This window comes from Bufo gargarizans, chromosome 2 (genome assembly GCF_014858855.1).
Source record: "Bufo gargarizans isolate SCDJY-AF-19 chromosome 2, ASM1485885v1, whole genome shotgun sequence".
Classification (NCBI taxonomy): Eukaryota; Metazoa; Chordata; class Amphibia; order Anura; family Bufonidae; genus Bufo; species Bufo gargarizans.
Window position 1 is genome coordinate 592,591,439 of NC_058081.1, and position 20,817 is coordinate 592,612,255.

General features: G+C 42.0%; 1 protein-coding gene across 3 annotated transcripts in view; it reads right to left on the reverse strand.

Annotated features, from left to right (window-relative positions):
• Positions 1 to 20,817, reverse strand: part of CEP104 (centrosomal protein 104) — a 123,370-nt gene that overhangs the window by 54,481 nt on the left and 48,072 nt on the right. For all 3 annotated transcript variants that reach the window (XR_006387716.1, XM_044278261.1, XM_044278262.1), the window contains exon 12: positions 3,321 to 3,494. Coding sequence is in view for 2 of the 3 variants with exons in the window: in XM_044278261.1 (XP_044134196.1) it covers positions 3,321 to 3,494 (174 nt within the window). In the remaining variant the exon portion in view is untranslated. The remainder of the gene's footprint in view (positions 1 to 3,320; positions 3,495 to 20,817) is intronic.

A 20,817-nucleotide genomic window follows, 5' to 3' on the forward strand; every position in this document is an offset into this window, starting at 1 on the left:
CATGTGCACTGATGAGCAAAAGAACAACAATGCTTTGAACTTTTGACTTTCAGGCTCCATATCTCACCATCCACTACAGCTTCCAACATGAGACTACCATCGTTTTATAGACAATCCTCTTGGCTGTCTCATACATAAATTGGACTTGTAACTACTTAGCATATGATTAGCTATGCAGATTCTTATGTAACTGCATTGTTACCGTTTGGCTCCTAAAACTAAAAATTTAAACTTTTACTATTTTATTATTATTTTGTCTCGTCCGAAATCTGTTCCCAGGTCTCTTCTACACGTTTCAATTTTGGTGCACACTTGGGTACCAATTCAGCTTTTTCTTCAACTCTACCCACGAGTGTTCAATTGGGTTGAGGTCTGTGGGGGCCAATCCAGTACCTCTACTTCATTGTCATTGAACCATTTCTTCGCCAATCTCTGTGTATGATTTGGGCTGTTGTCCTGCTGGAACACTATGTCGTCCTTTTCATACCCATAGTACTCGAGTGTACAAAGTAACTCGTCTTGTAGTATACTCACATATAGCTCAGCATTGAGATCACCATCAATCCTGGTCAAGTATCCAACACCTTTGGCTGTGAAACAACGGCTCAACCGAACCCGACAGTTCCTTCACTTTCTTAATCCATTTCCCGTGTCTCTTCCAGACCCATTTGTCCCAGTCAATTGTCTTTCATCCTATAGTTCCAAATCAGCCGTTTCCAATCTTCTACTGTTCACTGTTCATACTTTTTTGCAAACTCGAGCCAATGCTTCTTATGACGATATTGAAGTCGAGGCTTCTTTGCCTTTTTTCAGGCCACTATTTTAGACTTGTGTAATGTGCGCCACATGGTGCTTGCATGGACGTAAATCTCACTATTACAAAGAATACGAGCCACCTCCACTGCCGTGAACCGATAGACCTTGTGATGAGCCGACTTGTTGACTCCAATATTTTTCTTGAATGTCCACCTCTTGGGTTTGGAATGGATGGACGGACTTTATTTCGTATTCTTCCAACTGTCATGGCACTCATGGGATGCAGTTTTGCAATTTTCTTGGCCGAGATACCGCTATTGATGTGGTTTCTTTTTTCTTGGGAAATCTTCTTCATGGCTGCTCCTGGATTTAAACCAGGGACCTTTTGCTTGGAAACCGACCTCATAACACACTGAGCTAATAGGGACTGTGAGAACAGGTTGTAATTTGCAGTATACAAGAAGAAAAAGATTGTTCCACCACCCGGAGCAAAACAGTGACAATGCCGTTACATGACAATAATCTGCATAACTAATCATATGCGAAATAGCTGAAGGTCCAATTTATGTATGAGATAGCCAAGAGGATTGTCAATAAAATGATGGTAGTCTCACGATCGAAGCTGTAGTAGATGGTGAGACATGAAGCCTGAAAGTCAAAAGTTCAAAACATTGTTACCCTTTTGCTCGTGATTGTATATTGGCCATAGGACCCCATGTAAAAAAAAAAATGAAAGATGCCTCGGGAGCTATGGATATGTTTGAGATATGCACTGGGAGTGAATACACTGGGAGCAGGTGACTCAGAAACAGCTAAACAGAACATTGAGTTGAAATAAATGTAGATGCAGCCAGTGATTTCCCAAATGATGGCATACGTCCAAAATATATGCCCAACATGTACGATAAGTGCACTAAACTCCCATCAAACAAGTACAGATGGCAGGTGCAGTGTATATATATGTGGAGGAGGCATCACATGGAGGTGATTTGCCTGGTCACATGACCCTCCATCATATTATGGACAGGACCTCTGTGTGGACAGCACAAAAGGGAGCATACCGGATAAAATATAGAAAATGGAGCAGAATTTCAACAAAGGCTATATTAGTGAGTGCCATATAATCACCGCACAAACACAATGGTCAACAATAACCAGAAAGTGGCCAACCCCTTGAAGGACCAGTAACATTTCCCCCCACTGTGTTGCATCACTTTTTAACTTTTGTTCTAAAAATAATTTAGAGTTTGTCGGGTTTTTTTAGGAACAATTTCGGGTAAATATAAGGTATTAAATAACTTTTATTATTTTATTTTTAGAGGGAAAGATTTAAAAAAAAAATTAAAAAAAAATCTAGAAACTAGAGTAAGCAGTGTATAATGTAAATGATGCTGACCCTGACTATGTAATTTTTATCTTCATATTGACTTGCATTGACGTGAATGGGGCTAAAAGTGATACCAAGCAGAGCCGCTATACAATGTACGCCGCTGTGCTTGGTAAGCAGGGAGAAGGCCACGGCGTTCACAGAAACATCGATGCCTTCTCAAACAGCTGATCAGCGGGGTCCCGAGTGTCAGAACCCCCCAAAATCTTGCAAAACCACTTTGTGTTGTAAGTGTGTAAGCTTGGGAGTCCTCTTAATGCATTTTACTGCTGGTTTGTTGGAGCACAGCGTCGGAATGCAAGTGAGTATGAAGATAATAAATACATAATTGAGCTCAGCATCACTTACGGTACATTACACATCACTTTCACTAGTTTGGGGGTTGTTTCAGAGATTACATATTCCCTTTAACATTATTTTGTAAAATGTATTTATGGGGATTCACATATTTTTTTTCTCTTTCCGCCTACAGGCTGTCAGATCTCCAATGCCCCTGCCCCCTCCTCCAGACTGAAGAAGGGAGGGCTGCTTTAACCCCTCATATCTCAGGTTTGGTAGCAGCTAGAGATATGGGCCTGGTTGGCAGGTTTCTCTGTTTTTACTGCCAACTCAATTTATAACACCTATATCCCCCAAAGTATTGGAGATAATGCTGAGATTCTGGTCTTGTTTTAAAGCTTGGAATGCCAGTTTTCAAACAAGACTAGGCCCATATCTCCATATCTGCTACCAATCTTGAGATATGAGCGCTAAAGCAGCCCTCTCATCCTGATGCCCAAGCTCTGCCTTGGCTGAACTGTTAAGTCCTTTTCTCAAAGCTCGAGCAGAGCTTGGGCAAAACTGTAAAGTGATTAAGGAGTGGTTCATTGCTTTGGCACTGCTCAGAGATTTCTGGTATTGGAAGTCTATGGCACAACTATAAATAAAGGCCCGTTCTATGGTGGTGTAATTAAAATCTCCCATCAAGAATTTCCAGTAGCTGAATTGTCTAAAGGGTTGTCGAGCTGCATCAGTTGTTCTACCCAGTTCTACAGACCCTCTATGCTGGAAATGCCTGTGGCTACGTGTAAAAATGTCCATAAAGTATCCTTTCCATAATAAACTTGACGATGCCTGTGTCAGGCAGTGGATATTTAGTTATATATGCCCACATTAGTGATGTTTGTTATTTCCCCACCTGAATGAAGTTGGATGCCATCACCCTGTGCCTACTGGCAGTATCGCCTGTTCTGGACAGCAGATCTGGCAGTGTTTTCTCCACACAGTGCACCGTTTCACCTTTGCCCAGTTTATGTTTGGGAATATAATGAGTTATAATCATTTTCAGCAGTCTGAGCGAGGCCTGGAAAACCTGGTTAAAAGAAAAAAACAAAAACACATCCATAAGGTAGTAAATCAGAGTGTATCACAGTACAAGTTCAGATACATTTCTAAGAAAAAACATGACATTTCTTCTTGTCCTGAACAATATTTCAGTGCACGGAATTTGTATCCACAGTTTACCTAGTGGTCTTTTTGATTTTAAGCACGTATATGCACACTGATCAATTTACAATTGTGTATATTTAGATAATATTGTTTACCTTTTATATTCAGCTTTACTCAATTGTATGTATTCAGCTAACACTGAAGACCTTATTTATATCCAGCTTATTTATAGCAATGTACCCAGCATTTAGCACTTATCACATCCAACCTACTTGCAGTACCCAAGTGTATCCAGCTTGCATCTAGCACTTTAATACATCCAGTTTGTATACAGCACTTTAATGTATCCAGCCTATATCCAGCTTGCACACCGCTCTTTCATATTTTAGCTGACACACAGCATTTATTGTACCCAACCTTCTATATAGCACTTTAGTGTATTCAGCCTGCATACAGCACTTTAGTTCTGGGAACCTACAGCAAGACAGTACTTCAAACCGGATATACACGACAGTACTCTCTCTATCCCTGTGTACCCAGCTATAGTAGTATATGCATCCAGCCTGCCCATAACACCTGGATATCAACTATAAAACCATTCAACCAGTCTATCAAATTGCTTTTATACCAAAAGTATAAATAAATACGTTTTTAAACATAATAACCTATTTCAGTTTATACTAGATGAGAGTGTGCCATCACAACTACATTTTTCTAAGAAAAAACATGAAATAAAATGCTTCTTCCCCAAATTACACGTCTGCACCAACTGAAGATTTAAAAGGCATCCTGGGAATTGCAAATAGTACTCATCCTTGTAATGCATTCTGCGTCTCCATTTGGTCCCTGAGCAGAGACCACAGGCATTATCTTAAAATTAATATAGAAGAAAAAATAAAGAAAGTACTAATCCCGCCTGTTCTGAAATATCAAATTTCGTTATACAGGTCACAGCCGTGCAATGGTTGGACAGATACCATCCACAAGCATGTGACCGAAAAGAGGCATTATCAAAGGAAACCTGATAAGGCAATAACCAGATACCAGAGCTTGTAGTTTGTTACACTCACAGAGTTTGGAGGAGATCATCAGGGTCTTACTGGTGATGGCAAAAGGAAGAAACTACTAGGGCCACCTAGGCGAACCCTGGGGTCAACCATTTTGGGCGGGTGCTTTGCTTTTCGGGAAGGAATACTGCAAGGACATCGCAGGGATTTCTACCCTCACCACAACTTTATTCAGTCAATGCGTTTTTTATAGGACCGTGCTGCTCCAATTTTTCAGGAAGTGCTACTTCTAAGGCCTCATGCACATGGCCGGGGTTTTGGTCTGCATCCGAGCCGCAGTTTTGGCGGTTCGGGTGCAGACCCATTCACTTCAATGGGGCCGCAAAAGATGCGGACAGCACTCAAGTGTGCTGTCCGCATCCGTTGCTCCGTTCCGTGGTCCCCCCCCAAAATATAACCTGTCCTAATCTTGTCCGCGTTTTGCGTACAAAAATAGGCAGTTATATTAAAGGCTGTCAGGGCTGTTCCACAAATTGCGGAATTCACACGGATGCCATCCGTGTTTTGCAATTTGCGGACTGAAAAACACACAACGGTCGTGTGCATGAGGCCTAATTCAGAGCATAGGAAAACACCGACTTCCACATGTATCCTCCTTTCTCTCAGTGGACACTCCTGTGGAGCATCAGACAATCGCACCAATAGTGAAGCACTGTCTCCAAGGGTCAAATAAAAAGGAATTTATTGTACTCACAAATGTAGTTGAATAAAAAGCATTTCAGAGAGGTTGAGCGCCCTTGTAATCCTGCACGACCCGAGTTTCGCTCCAAGCTTCGTCAGGGGCGTACACGCCACACACTTCAGGGATGTCTTTAAATACACAAATAGATCCCACCTCTACCACACGTCATAAATTCACACACTTAGCATTCAATATAAAAATCATCTAAAAATCCATACATTCATATCATCATTATTATCAAATTCGCTATACGTGTTAAACTCTTTCCATTAATTCCCCCCGACAATAAAACCAGCAGCCATCCCTATTATCCACCTAACTCCCACACTATTATCCTCTCCGCCACGTGATATGGTCACACGGCACATTCTAACCCATCTCCGACTACACCTCCTCTATGCATTCATAGAGGTCTTTCTTCCTCGATCCTTCTGCCGATAAGGTACCTCACTATTCTCTCTACCAATACTTTCTCATATGAGACATGGTTTGAGGTCAAACTCCACATTTAACCCCTGCGGTTGTAGCGTATCCAATTTATACATCCATTCAACTTCACATTGGTTGATTTGAGCAATAGGCTCTCCTCCCCGCCAATATGGCTTCACGAATTCAATACCGACAAATACTAGGCCACTCAGATTTTTTTGATGAACCTTTTTAAGATGTAAAAAGACACTATGTGTCTCCAACCCTTTCTTAATATTCCTATTACGGTATGTTCTTGAATTCTCGTCTTCAATTTTCTCATCGTCCGGCCCACATATTGGAGGCCACAAGGACACTCCAGTATTCTCACATGTAATTTCTCCTTTAAAAAAAATAAAAATCTTGATTTCTCCTGTTTGAATGTATAGTCCGTGTTCCCCTCTGTTTACTCTCTCTGGTCCTTTTTTTACATGGAGGACAAAAACCACACCATGTAAATGTGATCCCTCTTTTCTTTAGAGTTTTGTTTTGGGATAGAGCTATGTACCAAATAATTCCGGAGATTTGGGGCTTTTTTATATATAACCTCCGGACGGTTCGGGATTTCATTCCCTAAAACTGGATCATTTTTTAGGAGCGCCCAGTTTTTTCTAATGGCGTTTTTAATAAGGCCAGCATTGCTGTTATATTGAGTAAGGAAAGCAAAGAGAAACTAGCATGCTGCGGTTTGCTTTCCGTCCTGGGATGTGGAGTCAATGGGGACGGATCCGTTTTCTCTGACACAATCTGAGACGATAGAAAACGGATTAGTCTCCCATTGACTTTCAATGGAGTTCATGATGGATCCGTCTTGGCTATGTTACAGATAATACAACCGGATCCGTTCATAACGGGTGCAGATGGTTTTATTATCAGTAACGGAAGCGATTTTTGCTGAACCCTGCCGGATCCAGCAAAAACGCTAGTGTGAAAGTAGCCTTACTGATGTTTATTATCCATTATCCTTGTGGATATTAACATTCCAATCATTGCACGGCTGTGACCTGTATACGGAAATTGGATATATTGGGGGGGGGGGGGGGGGTTAGGACTTTCTTTATATTTTGTTCTATATTAATTTTGACATATACAATAAAGGCTATGTTTTAGGCTAGGTTTTTGGTTCTGTGATAGCCGATCATTACTCCGTTATTCCATATCACATATACCAGAGATCAGGCACGTCCAGCTGTTTAGAAACTACAACTTCCAGAATGCTCAATTCACTATTATGGTAGACACAAGAACAGCTAAGCAAGTGTGCATGCTGGGAGTTGTAGTTTCACAGCAGCTGGAGTGATGAAGGTTGCTGACTCCTGATATATGCAGTAAAAACCTCCAATAAAAATAGCTTCAGTGATCAATAATGAAAACTCAACTCAGTGAGTCTGTATGATCCAACAACTAGATACTAACACACGTCGGGCCCTGTCCACGGCTGCCTCGTGGTTTCCATTTATAACGTGCTGTCCTTACAGTTTTTCAATGGAACATAATTAAACGGATCCTTTATATCTCACTGATGAACAGAACTAGAAATACACAACCAACTAACAACTTGGACATGGAAGAAGATGATTTTTACATCTTAGCTGAATAAAAAGGCTGCACTGCGTTTCCGTCTCCAGTCTTCATTCCATCACTCTTTACTGATATTCAGTTTGCAACCTGCTCCTAGTTTCCGACTTTTCTTGTGTGTGTGTCCCTCCCAGTAATATACCAGGATGTTGGATCTGTGTGTCCAGGATGCTGTTTCCTTCTCCCAGCAAAATGCCTTCCTAAATCTCTACAGCTCCTGTGATCGGCTCTCCTTTGATCCTCTCTTCCATGTCCACACCGCCACTAGCACAGAGAAGGTCGGGGGAGAGCAGAGAGAACCATCACAAACAGAAGCAGTGCTCTGTCACATTCAGCAGCTAGGTGAAAAACTTACACACACTCTGCAGAAGCAAAAGGGTAGGATATTGTTATGGACTATGTAGAAAGTGGCTTGGTTTTGCATTTAGGAGGACAATAAACAAATAAAATCCATGCAAGGGTGTCCATAGCCTTAAAAGGGGTTATCCAAGACTAAAAAATGTCCCCCATATGCCCGGGCCCCTCACACTGACTATACTTACCCCGATCCCTGTGCCACTCCTGGTCACCGCACCGCCGCAGCTGCTTCTCCCCATGGGTGGATGGGGGAGGAACAGCCAATGGCAGGCGGTGACGGTGACAAGCCTCCCTAGCGTTACCCGTGATACTAGGGAGGATCCCGATCACACAAAAGTCCTTCATAACTGTCCATGGTTTTGATGGTAAAACATACTGAAGCATGCAGTGCTATTTTCCAGCCAAATATGACAGAAGCTGCACAGATGTCATGAAGAAGTTATCTCTCAAAGAAAAGCCCTGTCCATTCGGACCACCCACAATGAGCCAGACTGGAGAGCTTCTCCATTAGAGTGGCTCTAATTCTGGTGGACTTGTATTACACAGACAGCCATCCCTCAGAGTGGCCAGCAAGTAATACTACATTTTGACTGCAGTGGCCGCTGTGGAGACAACCTCTTAAAGGGGCGGTCCCATCTGGAACTTTATGCATATCAACAGGATATGCCATAAACAGTCAAGAGGTGCATGTCTCAACTCTGAGACCCGCTCCTATCTCAAGATGAGGCCCCAATGAGATAGGAAAGCGCGCTGCGCATGCACGGTGTCCTTTCCATTCACTGCTATGGGACTAAGGAAAATAGCAGAGCCAATGAACTGCCATAGCAGTGAACTGAGAGTAATCCGCGCTGCAATCCCTCCATTCACCGCTGTGGGACTTACTAAAGTAGCCAAGCCAGCTATTTCTAGTTGTTGAGACAGGAGCGGGTCTGAGAGGTATGACCCACACCTATCACATACCCCATCAATATGTCAGAAATGACCACATGACAGATACACCTTGCAGAGCGAGGGGAGGGGTGCGAGATTTCCTCCGCGCCCTCAGGCCTTGCAGCAGAAATACCACAATGTTTGCTTTCACCGGAGTGTTCCTTTAATGGTACACCAACATTACACTGAACACAGAGCATAGAAGTTATGGCAGTAGAAATAGGCTTAAGTGCACATTTTGACATGCCAGGGAGAGGCGCCAGTTCTGGAAGCAGCACTAAACATAATGCCCTGGATTACTGTGTTAGTTTAAGTGATATAACCCAAGGGGGTTGGGAAGAATTCAATAAATCACCACATCCAAGTGTCTAAATAATAGTTTCCACATAAAAAGTGAATAGAAAATCATTTACGTTGTGTTTCCAGAATGAAACAAAACTTACACGTGGGTGGGGTGCTTTGTCGTAACTTGATAAATTACTTCCACTGTAATTGAAAGCAAGTACCCATCCTTCATCTCCTGCAGGTACCCACCCTTCATCTCCTGCAGGTACCCACCCTTCATCTCCTGCAGGTACCCACCCTTCATCTCCTGCAGGTACCCACCCTTCATCTCCTGTAAGTACCCATCCTTCATCTTCTGCAAGTACCCATCCTTCATCTTCTGCAAGTACCCATTCTTCATCTTCTGTAAGTACCCATTCTTCATCCCCTTCAAGTACCCATCCATTTCCTGAAAGTACCCATTCTTCATCCCCTGCAAGTACCCATCCTTCATCCCTTGCAAGTAACCAAGCTTCATCTCCTGCAAGTACCCACCCTTCATTGCCTTTACACCAAGAGGCTCTGCTCTCTCTACAACTGCAGCACCTTCTCCACATTGATTGACAGGGCTAGGCAGGTGTGATGACGTTTTAACCGCCTGGTCCTGTCAATCAAAGTGCAGAGGGCGTGGCAGTTGCAGAGAGAGCAGAGCCCCTAGGAGTAATGATAACGCTCCCGTTGCTCCTAGAGGCTCATTTGTATATATTAAGACATCTCTTTTTTCAGCAATGCGGGCACATATGAACATGGTAGTAAGATGTGGCCAATTTATTTGCAGGAGTGTGTCTCTTAATAAATTTGTTGCATCTTGTGCCAGAAACTGAAATTTATGCTAGTTTCTGCCAATTTACACCAGTTTTTTGGGGCATGAGCAACAAAGAAATGTTAAAAGTTTTACATTTTGACACAATATGTAAGGTGCACAAAAATGTGTGACTTTTATACATTTCTAAATGTGACCCCATGTGCTGCTAAAAGGTGGAATTCAGTTTAAAGGGAATCTGTCAGCAGTTTTATGCTGCTAGCGCATGCCAATGAGTCCTCATATTCATGAGCTCACGGCTCTCCCCGCCCACCTGCCTCTGACTGATAGTTTTTCTTCCATATGAATCAGCAGCAGGTGGGCGGGGAAATCCAGGAGCTCATGAATATGGAGATTCGCTCGGCATGCGCTTGAGTTGTTTAGCACAAGATTTTATCAAAACGGCCGGGTCAATTAAACAGAAAGAAGAAATTCTGCTCTTGGCGCTCCAAATCCGATCAAGGCAACTTAAGTTTCAAAAATTATTTTTATTCAATGAGATGGATTTTTTATAAAAACAACACGTTTCGGAGAATTAAGATTACGATCAAGAGCAGAATTTCTTCTTTCTTTTACGCAACGGCCAGTGAAGAGGGACTGGACAACCTTCTACATTGGATCCTCATCTTGCGGCTGCACATCCGAAGGCACCCGTTTTCTTTGTTTGATATGACTACAGTAGGGTTGTGCCTACCATAGCACAACTCCAAAAGGTGAGCCTCTAATCACTAAGCACTTTTTGTCCTATGGGCCTTCACTATCTGATCAGTAGGGGTCCTGCACCCTGCACCCCCGTGTGCTGTCTGCATCCGTTGCACCGTTCCATGGCCCCGCAAAAAAAATAAAAAATAACCTGTACTATTCTTGTCCGTTTTGCGGACAAGAGTAGGCATTTCTACAATGGGCCGCCCGTGCCTTCCGCAATTTGCGGAAGGCACACGGACGGCTTCCATTTTTTGCGGATCCACGGTTTGCGGACCGCAAAAAAACGCCACGTCGTGTTCATGAGGCCTTAGGCACATCCACTCCGTAATGTGTCAATTAAACAAGCATTCTGCTACGGGGATCTGTCACCAGTTTAGTTAGGACGCCATAAAACTGGTGACAGACTCCCTTTAAGGAGCTGCATGAAGCTCCTGATGTTAAGTAGGAACACTTCCCAAAAGCAGCTGTTACCGATTAAGATATCATCTCCATTAGGCCAGCGCTGGCTCCCTTTCTTGCTAGCTCGTACATTACTCACATATCCATTGTTCCGGTTCTGCAGACAGAACCAAGTCCAAAATGAGGAGGAAATTACAAACACAGTCTATCTTAGACCCCTTTGTAAAAAACAGGGGGTATGACAAGACTGAGTCTCTGAAGAGACGATGAGGGCTGCGGATGCAGTCGGGCAGAGCTTCCAATAGCTTCACTATGGCAGCAACACAAAAAAACAATGCCCAGATCCAGGATTTATTATTGCAATTAGTCATTCGGACTCATTAAAGTCCCTCTGGCAGAACTGGCATGGAAACTATAACCAAAGCTTAATCCAAGCCGAGCTTCACATAAGCGAGTGATACACAGATACCAGCACAAGTCTTGTGATCGCTATTCCACACCTCATGCAGAGTGTTTCCCCTAAAAGCCCCTCGTGGGAGATTTCTCATGTCAGCACTGCTGTGCATCCGTAAAGGGGTTGTTCAACTGTCTACAAGTGATGGCCTATTCTAAGGATGGGCCTTCACTATCTGATCAGTAGGGGTCCTGCACCCTGCACCCCATTCACAGAGTCTTTTTTTCAAGCTATGAGCTAAAACGTTGCGACAGAAGTTCGGCGTGCAAGGTTCAGGTTATCTAAGAATTCTGTGATAGATTCCGCTACCACGGATCATAAGGGTCCATTCACACGTCCGCAACAGCTTTGCGGTCCACAAATTGTGGATCCGACAAACATGGACACCAGCCATGCGCGTTCCGCATTTTGCGGCCCGCACATGGCCAGAACTATGATAGAAACGCCTGTTCTTGTCCATGGCTGCGGACAAGAATAGTACATGCTCTATTTTTTTTGCAGGGCCACGGAATGGAAGTGCGGATGCGGACAGCACATGGTGGTGCTGTCCGCATCTTTTGTGGCCCCGTTGAAAATGAATGGGTCCGCACCCCTTGCGCAAGCTTGCAGAACGGATGCGGACCCATTATGCGGACGTGTGAATGGACCCTTAGTTATGGTCCGTGGTAGCAGAATCCATAATAGAATTCTTACATAACCCGAACCTTGTACGCCAAACTTGAAACACAAGTTCAGTCATCCCTAGTTGCGACCACAAGGGTGAAAAAAGTGTTTTTCTTTTCACTCATTTTTCGTGAGCGTTCTGGCATTTATTTTTTTTATTCTTATATTGTCCTGGATTTGTTGCCGGATCCATTGGCCTGCACCTCCATATTGATATTTGACCTGCTGTGCTGCCATTGTTATATATATATATATAATATAAGAAATTCCGCAGCACATCCAGGTTGTAAGAAAGTAAAAAAAGACTTTATTCACCAAGCATGCGACGTTTCAATCCTCTCAATGGGATTTTCCTCAGGCAGTGACATAGTAAGCAGTGCAATGTGCGTATTTAAACGCTTTCACATCATTAAACAATCAAATAATCAAAGTACATCCATTTAAAGAAAATACATTTAAAAATAGTGATACAGACAGTATTATCAATATCCTGATACATTCACATTGTGTCCCCGAATTCAATTCAATGATGCAGTGTTAATCATTCCCATAACCAATTCGGCATATCATGTACAGCATAAAATATTTTAATTATAGCAATTATCAATCCAGGTGCATATCTTCTATGAAAATTAAATGTGCAGGTGTACCTTCAGCAGAGTGATGAGTCCGCTCATAGGAGTGTGCGATGGGGCCGATACACATGGATCCCGGCGTCCCGGGTATATTACTGCGCATGTCGCAGGACCTTCCTAGGGGTTCCGATCACATGACCCTCACAATGTGCTGATGGTTAAAGTGCGCATGTCCAAGGACCTTCCGACATGTGACCGCAGTCCGCACTAAACCCTCCGGTCACGTGATTAGATATATCACATGCTCTGGGCTAGATGATGTTGCTTGAGTGTGTCACATGATCGGAACTCAATGGTAAGGCAATAGAAAAGTATGATAATGTTCAGAACACGCAATGTAAGTGTAAATGTGTCATGAATATGGCTATATCTACATCATCATTTTAGTCCTAAAAGGCAATAACTCATCGAACATAAAAAATAGACATACAGATATAGACCTAGGCATGCGGCTGATCCACTACACGTACTGTCACTGGTCCTAATGGAGTCTTACTGTGTATCGCATGCTCACCTTCCACACATGTCAGCATCCATGGGTCAGAGGTCAATCAGAGGGGATAAAGGTGATTGTATATCGATGGAAGTACCATCATTATACAAAGAGAAATAATGAGTGTTATGCGTAAATATCGCCATTTCTCTTTTTAAAGTACTGAAATCAGTATATTTCGTTACAAGATCGTCCCCTAGTCTACTCGAGGAGTTCAGTACAAGTGGCTCATGTTGTCACCATAAAGCCCCAAGCTGAGATGTCCCGCCTGTCAGATGGATACCATCCCTGGACATCCAGCATGTCAGGTTCGGGATCATCCTCTAGATTCCGGGGATAAACCTGTACAATTCCATTGTAATGTCACCAATCCCCAATGAGATCAGTGGCTCCAAAGATTCCTCCATATGTTGGATCCGAGCATGCAGATAAGACAATCAAGACATCCCAAGTGTCCAATAGCTTTATCGTGTGTGGTCATATTCATGCATAACAAAAAGTGTTTAATGAGTATAGTTATTCATGTGTCCATAAACAAATCATGAAAAAAAGTTTTTTGCGTTCCGTCATAATTTGGTGGACCGACCTCCCATCGCTCACTCCTAATGTGAACAGTGTTCACCACAATCCTGAGGATAATAAAAACAAGACAAAATATAAGATCACCTTGTTATATAAACAAGGGGCACTACTACTTAAAACTCAACTAAAGAACAGGCGAGCAGAATCCCAGGCGCAACCATCAGGATAATAACCAGGGCCTGTAATCCACATTTAATCCCAGTGGTTTCAATGTATTTAATTTAGCAATCCATTGCATCTCACATTTTTTCAGTAAAGTGTGTCTGTTACCACCCCTGCGTGGAGTGGGAATATGATCAACCAGCATACATTTAAGGTCCCTCTCCTTGTGGCCCATGTCAGTAAAATGTTTTGGGACTGGGAGGTCCATGCGTTTTTTGCGAATCGTATATCGATGTTGATTGATTCGACTTTTAAAATCACATGTAGTCTCACCAATATATAATAACTGACATGGGCACCAAAGGATATATATGACGTATGACGATTCACACGTCAAAAAATGCTTGATGTAATATTTTTTTTGTGTCAAGGGATGTAAGAAAAAACTACCCTTTTGTATATATCGGCAATTAATGCAGTTTAAACATGGAAAACTTCCTAATTTAGGAGTATGCAAAAAAGTCTGGCCAGACTCCTTTTGTGTACCTATGTCCGTGTGGACTAATTTATCTTTGAGGTTTCTGGCTCTCTTGTATGACATGAGGGGAGGAAGAGAAAACTCTTCAATCCCCCCATGTCCACTTTTCAAGACTGACCAGTGTTTCAAGACAATTTGTCGAATGTATAAGCTATCCTCTGTATATACAGTAACTAAAGGAATTCTCTTCATTACTTTGTTAGTATTCTCCTTCTTCTTAGTAAGGAGGTCTCTTCGTGATTTTTCTTCAATAGTAGTAAGATGTTGATCCAATAGGGCTATGGGGTAATCCCTGTCTATAAAGGACTGTGTCATACGCTTTAGAGTCCCCTCCAATTCATCGTTATTGCTAACTATGCGTTTGGCACGATAAAATTGGCTCAGGGGGAGGGATTTCACCATAGCCCTAGGATGTGCACTGTGATAACTTAACAACGTGTTGCGATCGGTGGGCTTAGGAGTATAGGCCCGTCGATAGCTTATGATTGTCCAAAGTCACCACAGTGTCCAAAAAATGTATTTGGTTACGTGAGTGTTCCAACGTGAATTTAATATCAGAGTCAATGGTGTTCAAGAATTGGAAGAACTCCATAAGCGTATCCTCTGAGTCCCCCCAAATCAAAAAAATATCATCTATGTATCGCCACCACCTCAGAACATGTCGGAAGTGGGGCGATACATAGATGTAGGTCTCCTCGAGGAAGGAGACCGCCATGTTGGCATAAGTGGGGGCCACATTGGACCCCATGGCGGTCCCCTTCCTCTGGAGATAAAAATAATCTCCAAACAAAAAATAATTGCATGTCAATACCAGATGTAACAGCTGTAATATGAAGTCCTGACACTCAGCTGTATAAGTGGATTGAGACAAGGCCTTAGTTACCACCTCTATCCCAAAATCATGTCTGATTGAGGTGTATAGGCTAGCAATATCCTAGCGATGCTAGGATTACATCACCTGATAAAGTGAACTTCTTCTAGTTTATTTAAAAAATCATGAAGTATCCTGAATGTAGGACTGAGCTGACAATGCATACTGTCGTAATACTCTATCAAGGAAAATAGAAATATTAGGACAGAAGGGATCCGCGACCGGACACTATCGGTCTGCCAGGAGGGTTATTAAGGCTCTTGTGGATTTTAGGCAACAAGTATAAAAAAGGTGTCATAGGATGTGAAATAGAAAGGAAAATCTTAAGCTTGTCATCAATGATGCCAGCATTGCTGGCCTCTTGTAGCAAGCTCTGTATCCTCCGTTCAATGTCCCATCTAGGATCCGTATTTAATTTCTGATAGACCTCACAGTCCTCCAACTGTCTGTTGGCCTCTGCAATGTATTGATGAGTGTCCATGACCACAATCGCACCACCCTTGTCCGCAGACTTGATGGTGAGACTGTGGTCATGGACCAACTCATCAATTGCAGTGCCACTCAATCTGTGTTATATTAGGATGTGTGAATTTTTTCTTTTCATTCAATTTCAACGTATTCACATCCTTCATTACCGCATCAATGAACAAATCAATTGCAGGGGATGACACAGGTGGACTGAATTCACTTTGGTTAAACAAATTATAATCACTCAGTTTCAATTCAGTATTAGTACAAATTTTGTCTGTAGTTGGATGTGTTGAAAACCAGGTCCTAAGCTTCAGTCTACGGAAGAATTAGATGTAAATCGGCTTCAAGTTGAAGCCAATCCGTCTTGTTGGTAGGACAGAAGCCTAGGCCCTTGGCCAACACATCCAACTGTACTTGTGATAGAACATGTGAAGAGATATTTACCACAATGTTGGTATCATTTAATTGCGTTTTTTGGCTAGTGGTTTCTTGCTCCTCGTTTTTGTGTCGGTGGCGGTGACGTTTACGTCCTCCACGCCGCGTTCGTTTCTTCCTATTGAGTTCATTGTGTACTCTAAAAAAGGTTCCGTGGTGATGTTGTTTTGTTCAACAAAACAACATCACCACGGAACCTTTTTTAGAGTACACAATGAACTCAATAGGAAGAAACGAACGCGGCGTGGAGGACGTAAACGTCACCGCCACCGACACAAAAACGAGGAGCAAGAAACCACTAGCCAAAAAACGCAATTAAATGATACCAACATTGTGGTAAATATCTCTTCACATGTTCTATCACAAGTACAGTTGGATGTGTTGGCCAAGGGCCTAGGCTTCTGTCCTACCAACAAGACGGATTGGCTTCAACTTGAAGCCGATTTACATCAATTCTTCCGTAGACTGAAGCTTAGGACCTGGTTTTCAACACATCCAACTACAGACAAAATTTGTACTAATATTGAATTGAAACTGAGTGATTATAATTTGTTTAACAAAAGTGAATTCAGTCCACCTGTGTCATCCCCTGCAATTGATTTGTTTATTGATGCGGTAATGAAGGATGTGAATACGTTGAAATTGAATGAAAAGAAAAAATTCACACATCCTAACATAACACAGATTGAGTGGCATGCAATTGATGAGTTGGTCCATGACCACAGTCTCACCATCAAGTCTGCTGACACGCATCAATACATTGCAGAGGCCAACAGACAGTTGGAGGACTGTGAGGTCTATCAGAAATTAAATACGGATCCTAGATGGGACATTGAACGGAGGATACAGAGCTTGCTACAAGAGGCCAGCAATGCTGGCATCATTGATGACAAGCTTAAGATTTTCCTTTCTATTTCACATCCTATGACACCTTTTTTATACTTGTTGCCTAAAATCCACAAGAGCCTTAATAACCCTCCTGGCAGACCGATAGTGTCCGGTCGCGGATCCCTTCTGTCCAATATTTCTATTTTCCTTGATAGAGTATTACGACAGTATGCATTGTCAGCTCAGTCCTACATTCAGGATACTTCTGATTTTTTAAATAAACTAGAAGAAGTCACTTTATCAGGTGATGTAATCCTAGCATCGCTGGATATTGCTAGCCTATACACCTCAATCAGACATGATTTTGGGATAGAGGTGGTAACTAAGGCCTTGTCTCAATCCACTTATACAGCTGAATGTCAGGACTTCATATTACAGCTGTTACATCTGGTATTGACATGCAATTATTTTTTGTTTGGAGATCATTTTTATCTCCAGAGGAAGGGGACCGCCATGGGGTCCAATGTGGCCCCCACTTATGCCAACATGGCGGTCTCCTTCCTCGAGGAGACCTACATCTATGTATCGCCCCACTTCCGACATGTTCTGAGGTGGTGGCGATACATAGATGATATTTTTTTGATTTGGGTGGACTCAGAGGATACGCTCATGGAGTTCTTCCAATTCTTGAACACCATTGACTTCTGATATTAAATTCACGTTGGAACACTCACGTAACCAAATACATTTTTTGGACACTGTGGTGACTTTGGACAATCATAAGCTATCGACGGGCCTATACTCCTAAGCCCACCGATCGCAACACGTTGTTAAGTTATCACAGTGCACATCCTAGGGCTATGGTGAAATCCCTCCCCCTGAGCCAATTTTATCGTGCCTAAACGCATAGTTAGCAATAACGATGAATTGGAGGGGACTCTAAAGCGTATGACACAGTCCTTTATAGACAGGGATTACCCCATAGCCCTATTGGATCAACATCTTACTACTATTCAAGAAAAATCACGAAGAGACCTCCTTACTAAGAAGAAGGAGAATACCAATAAAGAAATGAAGAGAATTCCTTTAGTCACTGTGTATACAGAGGATAGCTCATACATTCGACAAATTGTCTTGAAACACTGGTCAGTCTTGAAAAGTGGACATGGGGGGATTGAAGAGTTTTCTCTTCCTCCCCTCATGTCATACAAGAGAGCCAGAAACCTCAAAGATAAATTAGTCCACACGGACATAGGTACACAAAAGGAGTCTGGCCAGACTTTTTTGCATACTCCTAAATTAGGAAGTTTTCCATGCTTAAACTGCATTAATTGCCGATATATGCAAAAGGGTAGTTTTTTCTTACATCCCTTGACACAGAAAAAATATTACATCAAGCATTTTTTGACGTGTGAATCGTCATACGTCATATATATCCTTTGGTGCCCATGTCAGTTATTATATATTGGTGAGACTACATGTGATTTTAAAAGTCGAATCAATCAACATCGATATACGATTCGCAAAAAACGCATGGACCTCCCAGTCCCAAAACATTTTACTGACATGGGCCACAAGGAGAGGGACCTTAAATGTATGCTGGTTGATCATATTCCCACTCCACGCAGGGGTGGTAACAGACACACTTTACTGAAAAAATGTGAGATGCAATGGATTGCTAAATTAAATACATTGAAACCACTGGGATTAAATGTGGATTACAGACCCTGGTTATTGTCCTGATGGTTGCGCCTGGGATTCTGCTCGCCTGTTCTTTAGTTGAGTTTTAAGTAGTAGTGCCCCTTGTTTATATAACAAGGTGATCTTATATTTTGTCTTTGTTTTTATTATCCTCAGGATGGTGGTGAACACTGTTCACATTAGGAGTGAGCGATGGGAGGTCGGTCCACCAAATTATGACGGAACGCAAAAAACTTTTTTTCACGATTTGTTTCATGGACACATGAATAACTATACTCATTAAATACTTCTTGTTATGCATGAATATGACCACACACGATAAAGCTATTGGACACTTGGGATGTCTTGATTGTCTTATCTGCATGCTCGGATCCAACATATGGAGGAATCTTTGGAGCCACTGATCTCATTGGGGATTGGTGACATTATAATGGAATTGTACAGGTTTATCCCCGGAATCTAGAGGATGATCCCGAACCTGACATGCTGGATGTCCAGGGATGGTATCCATCTGACAGGCGGGACATCTCAGCTTGGGGCTTTATGGTGACAACATGAGCCACTTGTACTGAACTCCTCGAGTAGACTAGGGGACGATCTTGTAACGAAATATACTGATTTCAGTACTTTAAAAGAGAAATGGCGGATATTTACGCATAACACTCATTATTTCTCTTTGTATAATGATGGTACTCCATCGATATACAATCACCTTTATCCCCTCTGATTGACCTCTGACCCATCGATACTGACATGTGTGGAAGGTGAGCATGCGATACACAGTAAGACTCCACTAGGACCAGTGACAGTACGTGTAGTGGATCAGCCGCATGCTTAGGTCTATATCTGTATGTTTATTTTTTATTGTTTGATGAGTTATTGCCTTTTAGGACTTAAATGATGATGTAGATATAGCCATATCTTCGAGATGTAGATGTTTCATGACACATTTACATTTACATTGCGTGTCCTGAACATTATCATACTTTTCTATTGCCTTACCATGGAGTTCCGATCATGTGATACACTCAAGCAACATCATCTAGCCCAGAGCATGTGATATATCTAATCACGTGACCGGAGGGTTTAGTGCGGACTGCGGTCACATGTCGGAAGGTCCTTGGACATGCGCACTTCAACCATCAGCACATTGCGATGGTCATGTGATCGGAACCCCTAGGAAGGTCCTGCGACATGCGCAGTAGTATACCCGGGACGCCGGGACCCATGTGTATCGGCCCCATCGCACACTCCTATGAGCGGACTCATCACTCTGCTGAAGGTACACCTGCACATTTAATTTTCACAGAAGATATGCACCTGGATTGATAATTGCTATAATTAAAATATTTTATGCTGTACATGATATGCCGAATTGGTTATGGGAATGATTAACACTGCATCATTGAATTGAATTCGGGGACACAATGTGAATGTATCAGGATGTTGATAATACTGTTTGTATCACTATTTTTAAATGTATTTTCTTTAAATGGATGTACTTTGATTATTTGATTGTTTAATGATGTGAAAGCGTTTAAATACGCACATTGCACTGCTTACTATGTCACTGCCTGAGGAAAATCCCATTGAGAGGATTGAAACGTCGCATGCTTGGTGAATAAAGTCTTTTTTTACTTTCTTACAACCTGGATGTGCTGCGGAATTTCTTATTTTTTATACGTTTGGAGGTGGATCGCCTACCCAGCCGCTGGCACTCCGCATATACCTTACAGATAGTGGTGCTGCCCACACTTTCTCTCTCTCTCTCTATATATATATATATATATATATATATATATATATATATATATATATATATATATATATATATATATATATATATATATTCGGGTTAATCCTGCAGTATAGAAATCTTTTACTAGAGGTAGCCGTGCGTTGTGTGCATATATATATATATATATATATATATATATATATTACTATTTTTCTGTCTATTTATAAAGTTTTATTTGGATTTACACAATAAAATCAAGTTTTTTGGGTTTCTATTTTTTGAAAGCTTTTTTTTATGTTTTGGCCGATTGTCTTAGGTAGGGTCTCATTTTTTGCGGGATGAGATGATGGTTTGATTGGTACCATTTTAGGGCACATATGAATTTTTGATCACTTGGTATTACACTTTTTGTGATGCAAGATG